The 16312-nt window shown below is 48.3% G+C and overlaps 1 protein-coding gene across 1 annotated transcript in view; it reads left to right on the forward strand.

The window, feature by feature from the left end:
• Positions 1 to 6647: 6647 nt before the first annotated feature.
• The window catches only part of LOC120879110 (ninein-like protein), a 32039-nt gene continuing 22374 nt past the window's right edge, over positions 6648 to 16312 (forward strand). Inside the window, 3 exon segments of the mRNA XM_040262163.1 lie at positions 6648 to 6881; positions 12127 to 12223; positions 13670 to 13679. Coding sequence (XP_040118097.1) covers positions 6699 to 6881; positions 12127 to 12223; positions 13670 to 13679 — 290 coding nt within the window. The 5' untranslated portion in view covers positions 6648 to 6698.

The following is a 16312-nucleotide window of genomic DNA, read 5'->3' on the forward strand; positions in this document are numbered from 1 at the left end:
CTAACCACTGGACCACCAGGGATGTCTCCACTTATATTTTTACTATTGATGGATATTTGGATTGCTTCTAGTTTAAGGTACAATGAATAATGTTGCTTAAGAAAGCGTGTCTTTTGGTGCACAAATCTATGGTTTCTATGGAGTTGGAACCTCGGTGTTGAATTGCCATGTTGTAGAGTGGGTATGTGTTTAGCTTTGGAAGATAAAACTGAGCAGGTTTTTAGAGCTGTTGTGCCAGTTATACCCCTACTAACAAGTTCTGAGTATTCCAGTTGCTCCATGTCTCTCAAAACTTGATATGATCAGTCTTTACATTTTAGCCAGTGATGTGGTATACTTACAAGGCTTTCCCACTGTCCCCCAAAGTCCTGGTTTGAAGCATTTTCCAATGACTTTGGTGTAAATAGTCCTCCCAGAGCAGATTTTAACCTACCAACTTGATGCCATTGAGACAGAGGATGGAGCTGTGAATGGTCAGCATGAGCAGCTCCAGCTGCCTGGGTTGACCTCCTTGGCACATCTTGAAAACCATCAAAATCTAAGACAGGAGAAGAAGACCGTGGGGAGTCCATGGGGCTGCTCCTTGGGCACTGAGCTGTATATAGTGTATACAGTTAGAAGCATCGGCAGGGATTTCCCTGATAGAGGGTCTCACCTCGAGGCTAAGGAAGCACCACACACTTGGAGCGGCAGGAGAGGTTCCCTTCCCAGCCTGCCTTCGCGCTTGTCCGCTCCATCCACGTTCTTCAGCTGACTGAGGAAATCTACCTCTGTGCTTAAGTGTACAATATCAGGTCCTCATGTGTGAAATGGGGTGATTGAATGGCACCCTTTGGGACCACCCTTTTCTGACTCTGATATTCTGTAACATTATTCTCAGATTGAGGGTCACAGGCAAAGTAGGTTATCCTTGGGAAATCTGGATTGAATAACAAGGTTACAGAAATCACTCATAAAACAGCCAATGAGTCCACATGAGGAGGACAGCAAGGGTGGACCGTGACTGCCAGACCTGCTTGGTGTTGAAAATTCAGGTTTATACTCATTGAGATCATGAGCTGTTATGTACTACATTGGTTTAAAGTCCATCTGCTATAACAAATGCCATATGACCCAGCAGTCCCACTGCTGGGGATACACACTGAGGAAACCAGAACTGAAAGAGACATACCTGCCCCAATGTTCATCGCAGCACTGTTTACAATAGCTCAGACGTGGAAGCAACCTACATGTCCATCAGCAGATGAATGGACAAGGAAGTTGTGGTACATATACACAATGGAATATTACTTAGCTATAAAAAGGAGCACATTAGAGTCAGTTCTAATGAGGTAGATGAAACTGGAGCCCATTATACAGAGTGAAGTAAGTCAGAGAAACAACAATACAGTATACTAATGCACATACATGGAACTTAGAAAGACGGTAATGACGATCCTATATGCAAGGCAGCAAAAGAGACACAGATTAAACAACAGACTTTTGAACTATGTGGGAAAAGGTGAGGGTGGGATGAGTTGAGAGAATAGCATTGAAACATGTGCATTACCATATGTAAAATAGATGACCAGATCAAGTTTGCTGCATGAAACAGGGCACTCAGAGCCAGTGCTCTGGGACAAGCTAGAGGGATGGGGTGGGGAGGGAAGTGGGATTGGGGTTCAGGATGGGAGGACACATATGCACCCATGGCTGATTCATGTCTATGTAGGGCACAAACCACCACAATATTGTAAATCCTCCAATTAAAATAAATAATTTTTTAAAACCTTGAAAAAAGTCACCATGTTGAGGGAGATTGGGCAGCAATGATTAAACTGTGGAAAAGGTATTTTGAGGTCTTTAGAATCAGAAGTCTGTTTTAGCAGTGCCCTTCCATTGCACTCACTGTGGTTCCTTCAGAAGGAAAATTTATCACTGCTTATTCCATGCAACTGCTGTTTAATATTTGGGTAGAAGTGCAGAGAGTTAAATTTAGAAATTCTAGTAGAGGGAATTCCCTGACAGTCTAGCAGTTAGGACTCTGTGCTTCCATTGCAGTGGGATCAGGTTCTAGACCTGGTGAGGGACCTAAGATCTCACAAGCCGTGAAGTGCAGACAAAAATAAATTAAATGGACCGCACTGCCTTAAATAAAAAAGAAATTCTACTGTAAAAAAGACTCCAGTATGCGTGTGTCTTTGTATGCTCTCTAAGCTTTTGTTGAAATCTGGACATTCTGATTCTCCCACACCTCAGACATTAATGATTTGTATTAGTCGAGGACGACAGTTGTCTTTGTGACTTTTCTAAGCTATTTTTGCAAAGTGTGTTCTTTGTTGTGGGTGGTGACTGACGTTTCCATTCTGCGATGTCTGCAGCCAGTCAGTGACCTGACAAAGGCCTGCCCCTCAAAGTCTTCCTGTTCGTCTTGACCGTCTCCTAGATGCTCTGAGGGCTTCCCTTGTGACTCAGTAATAAAGAACCCGCCAGCCAATGCAGGAGACGCACAGTCCCTGGGTCAGGAAGATCCCCTGGAGGGGGAAATGGCAACCCACTCTAGTATTCTTGCCAGTAAAATCCCATGGGCAGAAGAGCCTGGCAGACTACAGTCCATGGGGTCACAAAGAGTCAGACATGACTGAGTGACTAAACAGCAATAACAGAGATGCTCTGAGGGAAGCTACTGCAGCCCAAGGAAGCTGACCCCGAGGCCAGAATCTGCTCCAGGTCCTCAGTCACCAACAAAACACACAGTCCCAGGGCTTGGGTGACATGGTCCAGATTGCCCGCTCTGGCTCCAGCCAAAGGACTTTGGGCCGCTGTCCTCACGGCTCTGGTCCCCACGGTGTTGAGGGTAGTGATGGCTCCTGCTCACTGCTCTCTTACAAAGATCAGCAGCCTGTTTTCACCACCTTGCTGTGTCTGATCTGGTTCTAGAGTTTCAAATAGTTCCTTCCAGTCCCTCTTTATGGCTCAATTTTGCTCTGGTGGAGTTTCCTCCCGTGCCACTTTGCATGACGTCACCGTTCCCCACTGTTTCTCATTAAAAAAATTTTTTTGGCCTTGCAATATGGCATGTGCCCCCTGCATTAGGAGGCTTAATCCCTGGACCACCAGGGAAGTCCCCCCCACCCCAACTGTTTTTACTCATACATTGATGATCTGTACCCTATCAGCTATGACACTAGTGATTCAAAATTGTAGTATTCCAGTTCTGTCATTTCTTCTACACTGTTACTGGCTACTTTTAGTAAAGAAGAGAAACTTGCTTTCTTTATGGTAGAATTTTCTAGTTGAATTTAAGGTAGAAGCTGATATTGACACTGAGAGTAAGGTTTTCTGTATTTGCATACATGTAGTGATACACATAGAGAAGCTCATTTTTATATGTAGAACCTTATGTGGATAACCTCATGTATACAACCAACTAATTATGTAGATGTTTTATAACCACTGGGTCTATGGCTATAATCCCAGCATGAATATAAGTACATGTGATTATAAAAATCTTTAGGGAGACTTCCCTGATGGTCCAGTGGCCAAGACTCTCTGCTCTCAATTCCAGGGTGCCTGAGTTTGATCCCTGGTCAGGGAACCAGATCCCAAATGCTGCAACTAAAAATTCCCATGTGCCACAACTAATACCTGGTGCAGCCAAATAAATTAAAAAAAAAAAAAAAAAACTTTAGGAAGTGTGTAGTTTTTGCCCAGTCTAAATACCTACTTTGTAGGGAGAGCAAAGGCTGTATTAATCACCAATTAAATGATGGATCAGCTTATTTTTATATTGTTGGGATTGGAAAATCCCTTTGATAAAAGTGATGGCCTCTCAAGCTTTATCGCTGAGATAGGGCTGACCTTGGCAAAGTAAGTGAATAGTATAAGTTTTGAAAAATAAGAAAAAAAGCAATGAAAACAGCTAATGCAGAGATTAATCCTTAAAGCTCAGAACTGATGAAGTGTGAAGTTTGATTACCAATCCCAAGGCTATTTGATACGGTGCCCAGACCTGCTCTTCTGGAACCCAAGGCTGGGCTTCAGTATTTAATCAGAGTTGTAACATCTCTCCAGATACAGAACATGCCATCTAGAAAGCAACCTTGGTGCTGCTTATTCTGGGGCAGCACGCTTTTACAGGGTTTTTTGGAGGACCTTGTTTGGAGTTGTTCTGGGTTGTGATGCTCTGGTTCCACACAGCACACCCAGCTGCTTGTGAGAGGCAATAGCCCTTCTCCCTGTTTTGATACCCAGCAGGTTTCCAGGGCCATGGATTAAATTCCTTCGTCGCTATACTCCAGTTAAATGCAAACCTACACCTTCCCTCATGGCCTCCAAAGGGCTGTGTGGTCCTGCAGAGTGGTGGTCAACCACTGTTTCTTAACTGGCGTTCAGTTTGTTTGAGGGCAGGTTTTTCTCCCCAGGATGAAAACAGGGTTTTTGCCTCAACCTGGTAGCAAAGTGTATGCTCCAATTTTAAATAAAGTTTTATAGCATTCAAATTACTAAGAATCTACAGATCCCAACTTCAAAAGAATCAAACTGGGATAAGCCAAGGGCTCCTCTTTATCTGGAACGTTGAATGTGGCTGGGCTTTCTCATGGTTTCCATGCGTGGACCTTTATGTATTTGTAGAATCCAGAAAAGATTAAATAATTTAGCTTGGGTGAAGAGAGAAACTGAAGAGGGCCTTGGACGTTCTATTATTCATAAGGACCACTTGGCTGTGAGGCCTGAACTTCATGGGTGAGTAGGCCTGGGTGCCAAGGGTGGGCAGTGCAGGAGGCTGGACCCCGCCTGAGGGACCTCTCTGTCTCCCTTCCAGAGTCCTGTGTGGGGATTCTAGGGGACAGCGTTCTTTGACCCCATACACAGGCTGCGGAGTCTGAACAGAGTCGGAGTAATATACTCCTAGCTCCCTGCTGGGAGGGATATGGTAAAGCCCTTCTTCTTCTCCCCTTGTTCTGTGTTTGGGTTGATCACTTTTCCCCATTGGGAGGGAGGGAGGGGAAACATATCTGGAAATAGGATTTGAGCAACTGGGAACCTGGGGACCCGTGTTCAGGATGGTGATTCTGCTGTCATTCGTGGTGTGATGAGCACAGTAGAAAAGATGTCATAGTTCTGAGGTGTTTAGAATGTCCAGTGACTTGTCCAGCCCTTTTCTAGGACTCTCGAGTCCTGGGGAGGCCAGGAACATCAGCGCGGTTGTGGTACAGACCAGAGCCCTGGCATATATACCGGGTGGAGGCACCCTTTCAGTTTTTCCAAACCTTTCTGGCCCATCTCAGTGCTGAGGTTTGCCATATTGAATCTTGGCTGAAAAAAGACCCCCATCCTGGGGCGGAAGGAGGGCTCCTGTGACCAGAAGCAGCGACTCCTTTCTGCCAATATTTTCCCCAGCATTTTGAAAGCAGTATTGTGCTGTGCTTAAGTCACTTCAGTTGTGTCTGACTCTTTGCGACCCCTTGGACTGTATGTAGCATGCCAGGCTCCTCTGTCCATGAGGATTCTCCAGGCAAGAATGCTGGATTGGGTAGCCATTTCCTTCTCCAGGGGATCTTCCCAACCCAGGGATCCAACACACATCTCATAATTATATCTCCTGCATTGGCAGGCAGGTTCTTTACCACTAGCGTCACCTGGGAAGCCTAAAGCCAGCATAAGGAGCCGGGGCAGCGGCAACCCACAAAGCGAGGAAGCGGGGAGGCAATCACCAGGGACCCAGCTGACCCTCCCGGCCCACGGCGAGGACAGTCGATCACCCACGCTCGGTCCCTTGAAGGCTGCAGCACGCCGCAGGGGCGTGGAGGGACGAGGGGGTGTCCCCCTTCATGGTCCCCTCCCTGGCGGCCGGGGAGCAGGGCCAGGACACCAGCCGGTCTGGCCCTTATCCTGGATGGAGGTTAGGAAGTGTCCTAGCAACGGGCGCCTGAAAGGTCTTTTGTGCCTGACCTGTAGAATGCTGGTCTGAATCACTCTGATGGCGTATGCCTGGATGGCCGAAGACAAAGCACCTGCTCTGTTGGGTCAGGGTCTCAGTTTCTTAGGGATGAGGGAAAGGAGAGGAAAAGAAGTTTCTGAATGGCCAGGACTCAACTGTGATGTGCAAAGCTGGCATGACCAGGGTGACAGTGGGCCAAGGGTGGGGGACCTCGCCCCTGAATCAGCCCTTGAGTGGAATTGGGAGGGGCCCACGGTCCAGCAAGCCCCCTCAGGATGGGGCTGGCTCGTCTCTGCTCTTGAGAGGGCCTTTGGTGCCCTCTGACCTCCAGCCCCACACCAGAGTTTTGCCCAACTGGAATCCTAAGGCAGGAGTGCCAGGCGCCCAGCAGGTCCTGTGTGTAAGTGCATAGAGAAAAACATAGAGTGAATATTTGCCAAAATAGTAATAGTGATGAAATTTTGGATGACTTTGGTCCTCTTTATACTTATCTGTTTTCTTTCTGATTATTCTGTATTAGGTACTTTTTTTTGTTTGTTTTAACAGAACAAAGTAATTTGGTTTTCAAGCCAGTAGAGGACGGATTCCCTGTGAACACATTTCTAGCCTCACTCACCTCCTCCAGCCTCGCGCCCCTGAGTGGACCCTGGTGCCCACACCCCAGCTCCTACCCCGCCCGGGGCCACACTGCCCGGCACCCCTGGGATAGTGGAGGGAGGCGAGGGCCAGTCCGACGGCGCGGCATCTTCCTGTCCTGCACGCGGCCTGTGATGGGATGGACAAAGAGGAGGAGAACCATTACGTTTTTCAACTTAGGGACGTCTGCAGCAGCTATGACACCATGGGGACAGGCTTCCTGGACCGGGAGGAGCTGACCCAGCTCTGCCTGAAGCTCCATCTGAAAAAACAGCTGCCTGTCCTTCTGCATACACTTCTCGGAAACAACCAGTTCACCAGGGTGGGTACTGGACTTCATTCTCTCAGAGAAAAGCATGGAGAGCCTGTGGTGACAGCTGTGGGTGTCTGAGAAACACCAGTTGACTAGAGATATTCATCAAAGGAAAGCTAGGAGGAAATGGGATGCTATTTTTCCTTTTATGGAACTCTTGTGTTGTAAAAAGAGGTTTCTTAAAATTGCCCTTTTTTAAGCATAGTAACTTCCAGAGATTTGTTTTTGTTCCATTTTTCCAGAAAGATGTTTAACGGCTGATTTGTCCAGGGAGTGGAAGATTAGTATGGATGGTTCACAAAACACAGTGATCTGTGTGCAGCTCACGTGCTGGGTCATTCAGAGGCAGCTTCGAAGTACCTCAAAGGCAGATTGTCTCATAAAATTGCCCAGCATGAAATTCGTCCAGCAGCTGGACAAAACATCGCGCGTTGCTGTTGTAGGAACGAAGGCTCCCTGCCTTCAGAGGTGCCCTCTGAATGTATCTGTCCCAGATAGGAAGAAAGTGTGCCTGGGGTTCTTTTCTCTAAGAAGTTCAAGGTTCCCTAGAAAGGTCATCTGAAGCCTGGACCACGCCTTGCTTTCCTGAAGAGAACACTGAGAAGCTTCTTAGTGTTCCTGTTTCTTAAATGTGTCCGGTTGTAACATGTTCATTTTATGCTTGTAATTAATGAATTTTTTTTTTTTTTTGCTGCCCTCGGTCATTGCTGCATGTAGGCTTTCTCCAGTTGCAGCAAGTGGGGGCTGTTCTTCATTCCTTATCACAGTAGCTTCTCCTGTTGCAGAGCCCTGGCTCGAGAGTGCAGGCTCAGTAGTTCTGGTGCTTGGGCTTAGTTGCTCTCTAGCATGAGGGCTCTACCCAGACCAGGGATCGAACCCCATGTCCATTCCATTGGCAGGGGGATTCTTAACCACTAGATCACCAGGGAGGTACACATGTTCATTTTAAAAACAGTGCCTGGGAATTTCCTAGTGGTCCAGTAATTAGGAATCTGGGCTTTCACTGCCAGGGGCCCGGGTTCAATTCTTGGTTTGGAAATTGAGATCCCACAGACTGCAAAAAAAAAAAAAAAAGAAAAAACAACACAGAAACAAAAAAGCAGTGCCTATAATTGTGTTGGTCATCTTACCTTTGAAGGAAGAGTATTTTTCCCCCACAGAACTCAATAAAACTGGTCTCATTTTGAATGAGAAAAAAAAAAAAAATTCCAGCCTGGAAAGATGCCTGAGTTGGTTCTGGGAGGAGAAACAAATGAAGAACAACCTAAAACGCCTCCCTGCTGGCCCAGGGGGAGCTTCTAGGTGAATCTGACTCCTGTTACTTTCCCCAGAGCCCGTGTGGCCGGTGCTGTCAGCAGAGCTGCTGCTGCAGCGAGGAGGACTCTGCCTCACACACCCACCTCACCCTGCTCGGTCACTTTCCCCTCTACTGCTTTTTCTTTATGGACTTAAGACTCAGGTGTGGGAACTTCCCTCGTGGTCCAGTGGTTAAGACTCCGTGCTTCCACTGCAGGGGGAACTTGTTCCACCCCTGTCTGGTGAACTAAGATGCCAACATGCCATTTGTGGTGTGGCCAGGAAAAAAAAAAAAAAAACAACGGATGTGATTTTGATCTCTCATGGCCTAGCCCCTCTTGATATCATCTGGAATTGTATTCGAGGGCTAAGTGAGCAAAAGGCACATTTGTGAAAATCAACACTGGTTAAAACAGCATAAACAGGTTATCTGGTTTCCTTGATGATTTTTATCCTGGCCCTTCCTCCTTTTGTGAGCTGTGATGGGAGAGGACACAGAAACACAGTCAAATGGTATCAGATAAAACAGCAGCACACTCACCCATCAGATTCCCTCCTGGGTTTTTTTTTTTGTGTGTGTGTGTGTGTGTGGTAATGCTACACAGCTTGTGGGATCTTAGTTCCCCAACCAGGAATTGAACCGGGGCTCTCGGCTGTGAGAGTACAGAATCCTAACCACTCAACCACCAGAGAATTCCCAAATCCCCTCCTGTTTGATGGCTCAGAAGAAAGCTGATAAGTATTATCAAAGACACAAGAGAAATCTGAGATTGGATCAAACAAAATGACCATTTCATTCTGCTCCCATGTAGTCAACAAGATTTTTTTGTTTTGTTTTGTTTTTTAATATTTGTTTATGTATTTATTTAGCTGCACCGGTCTTCCCTGAAACATGTGGGATCCTTAGTTGGGGCATTCAAACTCTTAGCTGCAGCATGTGAGATCTAGTTCCCTGACCAGCAGTGGAGCTGGGTCCCCTGCATTGGGAGCTTGGAGTCTTAGCCACTGGACTACCAGGGAAGTCCCTCAACAAGTAGTTTTGAACACTTATTATGTGCTAGGCAACATCTAGAAGCTAGGAGTGTAAAATGAAAGCAATACAGTATCTCTGTGAGATGAAAGCTATGCAAGAATATTCTTTCTAATATTGATCCACATGGCAAAAGTCTGGACACAGCCCTTTCAATATGAGATTAGTTAAGGTCCATATAGTCAAAGCAGTGGTTTTTCCAGCAGTCATGTATGGATGTGAGAGTTGAATCATAAAGAAGGCTGAGTGCCAAAGAATTGATGCTTTTGAATTGTGCTGGAGAAGATTTTTGAATCAAAAGGAGATCAAACCAGTCAATCCTAAAGAAATCAACCTGGAATATTCATTGGAAGGACTGATGCTGAAGCTGAAGCTCCAATACTCTGGCCACTGATGGGAAGAGCCAACTCATTGGAAAAGACTCTGATGCTGGGAAAGATTAAGGGTAGGGAGGAGAAGGGGACAACAGAGAATGAGATGGTTGGATGGCATTACTGACATGACATGAACTTGGGCAAACTCTGGGAGATGGTGAGGGACAAGGGAAGCCTGGTGTGTTGCAGTCCATGGGGTCGTAAAAAGTTGGACATGAGTTGTGACTGAACAACAATAAATTAATAGATCCACCTGATGAAATTGGTGCATCATCCTAAAAAAGAGAAGAGGCTTCAGACATTGTCATATTAGCAGTTTAGCAAATTCACGCCCACCTTCCAGTGAGGGCTACTAGAATGGTAAGTCCATACACCACAAGGAAGGGTAGCCCCCACTCGCCACAAATGGAGAGAGCCTGCCTGCAGCAACGAAGACCCAGCACAGCCAAAAATAAATCAGTAGAACTTGTTTTAAAAAAGAAGAAAGGTGAAAGAATGTCTCCTTAAGAAGGTGAATTCTGCTCATTTTTGAAAGGATATAGAGACCAACACATCTGATAGACATTTGTTGAGTATTTACAATGTGTCAGCCATGAGACCACGTGCTAGTTGGGGAGCCAGAAAATAAACACACATATAAGGAGTCCACCTTCAAGTCTGATACATGTGTAACCCAGGCAGAGACGTTCCACAGCCAACAGCTGCGTTTAGTGCTTAGAGGCAGGAATAGAAATGTGCCCATTCAAGTTCTGTGCCAGGGGTGGGAAGCATGCTTGGACCTACAGCCCCAGGCCTGCTTTTCTAGCACATACCGGTTACATTTTGACCTACAAGTATCTCTTGCGTTGATTTCTTTCTGTGTGCCTTCAGGTCAAGCACAGGTAGAGAAGAGAGTTGGGAAGTGTGCAGCTCAGTGAACATCCATTCCAAGCATACCTGGGCCCCCAGCATCCTGTATCCCTCCTCAGGTGTCCCCGTGGTCCCTCTGGCCCTAACAATTACCACTATCTTGATGAGAACAGCATTGATTTGTTCGCCTGTATCTGACCTTCACACAGGTGGGTATACACAGCGCATACTCAGTGCGTCCTCTGGTTCTTTCTCTCAGTGCTGTGTCTGCAGTCTATATTCAGATAGTGCAGGACAGGGTCAATATGTCATCTCTGTCAGGGTTGTTGTTTTTTTTTCCCGCCTGTTGTCATCTTTCATTGTCTGACTGAATCACAGTTTATTTACCCATTTTCTTTAGGTACATCTGGATCATTTGCAATATTATTTTAATAAATTATGTTTTTGCTGAAAAAAAGAATCAAAGAGAAATTAAAGCATTTCAGACAATCACACTAAAAGAGCTTAGCACCAGCATACTTAAGAAAACACATTAAGTCTCAATGATCTATTTCAAACAGATGGAAAACTATCCCAGGCAGAAGGTCGGAAATGAAGGAAGAAATGAAAAGCAAAGTGGCAAATATTTGAATAATTCTAAATGAACACTGACTATATAAAACAAAAATATTTTGTAAGGAGTTAAAGTAAATGATAACAAAGGCACAAAAGTGTCAGGCAGGCCCTGTGTTGTCCCTGAAGAGGGTAAAACTGGTTAATATGAAACTTTTAAGCTCCATAAGAAAGCTAGTCTCTACTGTAAAAAGCATTACTGAACTGAAGAGGGTCAGCATTGTATAATGACAAAAGATTCAATTTACCGAGAGGATATAAATGTATGTTCTGTGACCCAGCAATCCCATTCTTAGGTGCGTATATTCCAGAGAGACTCTTAGGACATATGTGTGACTGTTGAGAGCTTTTTTTTTCCCCCGGTGAAGGGGCGAGGGATTTAACCAGGAAAGGAACCTTGGTGAAGGACTAGCCTAGGTGCTGGCATGTTCTCTTTCTTGGTGGGTAGTGAAGGCATGGATATTTCTTTATGTGTTAATGTTTATGGTCAACAGATATCTCTTTTCTGCACCTTTTTTCTAACTGTTATTTAATTTCTTTTTATGGAGTTGTCAAAAGTGTTTTTTGGTGAAGGGCTTATGATTCACTCTTAATTGCCTTACTATATCTTCAGTTTTTTAAAACCTTAAGTAAATATTTGCAAGGAGATCCAACCAGTCCGTTCTAAAGGAGATCGGTCCTGGGTGTTCTTTGGAAGGAATGATGCTAAAGCTGAAACTCCAGTACTTTGGCCACCTCATGCAAAGAGTTGACTCATTGGAAAAGACTCTGATGCTGGGAGGGAATTGGGGGCAGGAGGAGAAGGGGGCAACAGAGGATGAGATGGCTGGATGCCATCACTGACTCGATGGACATGAGTCTTGAGTGAACTCCGGGAGTTGGTGGACAGGGAGGCCTGGCGTCCTGTGATTCATGGGGTCGCAAAGAGTCGGACATGACTGAGCGACTGAACTGAAATGAAATATTTGAAAAAATAAATGTCCTCAGTGCTGAAGGCGATATAAGATCTTCCATCTAAGAAAACCCCAAAGGCCAGTGTGTTACATATGCGGCCTGTAGAAAGCAGTGTTGACCGCTTTTCTCAAATTCACAGGTTAACTTGGAGGAATTTAAGGACGGTTTCGTGGCTGTGTTGTCATCACAGGCTGGTCTTGCCTCCTCATATGAAGACAGTGGGTCTTTGGAGTCGGGTAAGAGGCCTTTCTGGTCTTCTTCACGTCTCTTTCCGTGATTCTGTGACTTCTGGAGTATGATATTGTACCTGAAAAACACAGCACATCTGTGTTCCCCAGCTGCATGGACTGGGACCAGCACCTGGGTCTTTTCTTCTTTGGCTTCCTTATTTGTTAAATGGTTCTGTAAGGGAAAAGTCTTGTGTTTTTCTCTGCGCTGCACAAAGTCCTCTGCATACCCTGGCACCTCTGGTCACTAGATCTCTGTAGTTTCCCCTGCATCAGGCCATTTTTCAACACCAGCTAGATGTCCTGCAGTTCAACTCCATTCTGACACCGTCTCCCTGGACACAGCTGCAGACCCCACAGGCTAAGACCGCACTGCCTTCAGACAACAACCTCAAGTCCAGCTTGTCACCTTGTGCTTCTGACCCACTAGCTAAAGATTGACGGTGCCCACCGCCTCCTTAAGTTCAGTTAATTTGCTAGAGCAGCTCATGGAATGCAGGGAAACCCATTACTGGATAAGCTGTTTACTACAAAAGGATCTAACTCAGGGTGAGCGATGCATGGGCTTGTGGGAAGAGGCTCAGAGCCCCCACGCCCTCTCTAGGCCTCACTCTTCCGCAGTCTCCCCGTGTTCACCAACCCAGAAACTCTCTGAATCCCGTCCTTTTGGGGTTTATGGAGGCTTCATTTACACAATCATGACTGATCCAGTGATGGGGCATCAGTGATTGAACTCAACATCCAGCCTCTGACCTCCCTAGAGGGGGTAGGGCTGAAAGTTCCAACCTCTAATCACATCCTTGGTTTCCCTGGCAACCAGCCCATCTCAAGGTGTGGTTCTCCAAGTCACTTCCTCAGCATAAACTTGGGTGTGGTTGCTCTCATCACTTAGGAAATTCCGAGGGTTTTAGAAGTTGTGCAAGGGATGGGAGGAAGACCAAATTCATATTTATTATAAGTCACAATCTCACAAATATCAAGTAATATCAAGTGCTGTCCTTACAGCAAATGGTGTGAACAAGATAAAGTGTGTGTGGAGGAGTGGAAAAATTTGATCATCAAAAGAGGAGTGCAAGTGTAAGGTGCTGGCCAGGCTGGGAGGCTTGTGGAGCAAGCAGGATGCTGCCCGCTGAGGCAGCCCTCCGCCGGTCTTCTGTCTCAGGCCATAGTGCTCTGTGCTCCAGGGACTTGAGAATCCTGGTTTCCAGTGGGGCCAGTGGAACAAAGGTAATATTTCAAAAGAAGTGAAGAGGGGCTTTGAAACTGGTCAGGAGGTGGGGGGAGAATTCGGGAGGGAGGCCCGCTTGGAGGTATGGACTGTGAGTCCAGTGGGAAGGTGATGGCGGACGTGCTTCTTAGAAGATGGGCCAACCCCTTGGCTGGCCGCGCCTGCCGTGCTCTAGCCGGATGGCCGGTCGGGGCTGCATCTGAGGAGTGCTGGGAGGGCGAGTGCAGTGGCCAGCAGGTCCCTCCCTCCCCCACGGGGCAGGGGTTCGAGGCGTCTGCCCCACACAGGCCCCTGGTCTGCTCCCACACCCCGGGTCGCGAGCAGGTGCATGACTGGGGCAGTGGGTGCCATTGGGAGGTTTGGGGGTTTATGTACCTTTCATGGAGATTCCAGTGAGCTCCCCCAACCCCCGGAATCCTGTGGCTGATCGTACCCATTACTCAGGGGAGGTTTTCCAGTCTGGAGCTAGGCCCTTGGGGAAGCACTTGCAGTCTCCCCTGGGGCTGAAATTGGTTGGTGTCCCCACCTCCTGCTGGAGCCACCTGGGAGCCCTGACCTGGGGGAGAGGAGCCTGACGGGGGAGGAGTCTGGTAAGGGGTGGAGTCTGGTTGCGGGGAGGAGTCTGACTCGAGGAGGAGCCAGCTTGTCAGCGGCTGCCCTGGGACCTGAAGGGTCGGGTCGTTGGTGGTTTTGTCTCCCGTTTCTCTTCCATGAGGTCGGAAGAAGGCCACTTGCGTTTCCTGACTTGGGGTGTGATCGTGTGACCCTGGGCATGAAGGTGCCTGAGAAAGGCCATGCTCTCGTCGTCGCTCCCTTTTCTGTGCTGGAACTCCTGTGCGTCTACAACTTGTGTCCTCTTGGTGACTGGTGCTTTTCTGTACCAAGCCCAGTTTTCTGTTGTGTTGTTTTTCTCTTCTTTCAATTTTCAGAGCTTTCCTCAGTTACCCAGTCAGTTGGTGGGCCAGTCGCAGGCCTGCCTGAGGTGGCTCGGCCAGGGCTGGTGCACACAGGCGGCCCCTGTTGGGAGAGCCCAGCGAGCCCTGCCCCCGCCCTCTGGGGCTGTGTGCTTCCCAGCAGGGCCACCCTCCCGGTCTCCCCCATGGGCTTCATCCCTGCTTCCCCGGCCAGTCCACAGCATCCCTCTCTCCGGCTTTCTAATCTGCCTGCTGGTCCTTCCCACCAGCTCATGCCACATGATTGAAAACATGTGCTTTGATGCTCCAGGAATGTAGCACCCTGGGGCCAGATGCCTGGGGTTTTGAACGAACATTCTGCTTCTCAGTAGTTCTGGTCTTTCAGTGAAGGCCATCACAGAACACATAAGCAAAATATTTTTCTTGGTTTTTATTTTTTTGCTTGTTTAATCTCTTGGCCATGCCACTCAGCATGGCAAGATATCAGTTCCCTCACTGGGGATTGAACCTTTGCCCCCAGCATTGGCAGTGCAGAGTCCTAACCAGTGGACCACCAGGGAGATCCTAATCCAATGTATTTTTTACTTGTAGAGTTTGGCATTCTGCTCCTATGAATAAATACGCACACACAGGAGGCACAGGGCACGACTGACCTTGTGGTCTGCCGGCCGTCTGGGCAGCGGGTGGGGACTGGCCGTGAGCCCCAGAGCTTCCCACTGAGAGGCCACGGTTCTGTGCTCTGTGGGTGGTGAGACGCTGCCCCCTCCTGGCCTGATTTGCCGCGTGGACACGTTCCTGGAGACGCATTTCCCCCTGGTGGAGGGAGGAGGTAACACTTCCGGAGAACATTTATGAACCGGTCCTAATGTGTGTGATTTTTGGGTGTCTTGTTGCTCTGAGGAAAGTGCTGAGCAGCCGAAACAATGAGGAAAGGGGGGACCACATCAAGGGCAGGTGGGCCTCCGGACACGGACCAGGGGATCTCAGGAGGGGAGAGGCAAAAGCCCTCAGGCCAAGGGCGCAGGTGCGGTGCTGGCTCATGACCTCCGGTGAGCGGCCAGTGCAGAGCCCCAGGCGGGGGTCCGCGTGCTCTCAGACGCACCTGGTTTCCTGAGTGTGTCCCGCCGCCCACTCCCACCTGACATGGCCTTTCTCTTCCCGCTGCTCCCCGCTCAGCAACCACCGCAGCCTGTATGTAGACAGAAACCAGAGCAGGTGCGGAGCCTGCATGCAAGCCCCTGCTCCCTGCACGGGGTGCTCAAGCCTCAGGTTTCCTCACTGCCAGGGGGACGCCCCCTCCTCTCCAGCAGCCCCAGGACTTCCCACATAGGGAGAGTTTACAGGGCCAGACCCTGCCCATAATAACCTCACAGGGCCCAGGAACATGGTCAGCTTGCCCTAGATGTCCTCTGTCACATGGGACTCAGCATCTTCCGCCCCAGAATCCTGCCTTGTCCTCAGTCTCTGTGGGTCGCCGGCATCACTGTTTCCTCTGGAGGCCCAGCTGGACCCAGCCTCCTCCTCTGATGCTCCCATGGTCAGGGCTGCGGGCCAGTTTCGGGTGAGGGAGAGAGAAGGGAGGTGGTAGTTGGTCCCTGGGAGCATGACCCACCTGTGTGAAACGGTCTGTTTTCCTGGCCTGGCCTTGCTTCCTGGGACCCTAGGCCTTTCTCTCCCACTGGCCTCTTCTGGGTGCTTCCCTTTAACCTGTGTTCTCTCCTGGTCACAGCGCAGGCTGCACCCCCACTCCCCAGTCTCTCTGGCCACGCAGATTCCTGCCGAGGCAGTGTCATTTCTTCTCCACCTGCGGAGTCCCAATTGCTCCGCAGATGTGGGCGGGTAAGGAGGGAAGAAGGAAGTGCAGGGGTGTATCAGGGCTTAAGGGAGCCTCATGAATCCCTAGCTGAAGTCCACACCTGCCTCTGCCCTCGACTTTAGACTCATGCGGAGTCTGAG

This window comes from Oryx dammah, unplaced genomic scaffold, assembly GCF_014754425.2.
Source record: "Oryx dammah isolate SB20612 unplaced genomic scaffold, SCBI_Odam_1.1 HiC_scaffold_19, whole genome shotgun sequence".
NCBI lineage: Eukaryota > Metazoa > Chordata > Mammalia > Artiodactyla > Bovidae > Oryx > Oryx dammah.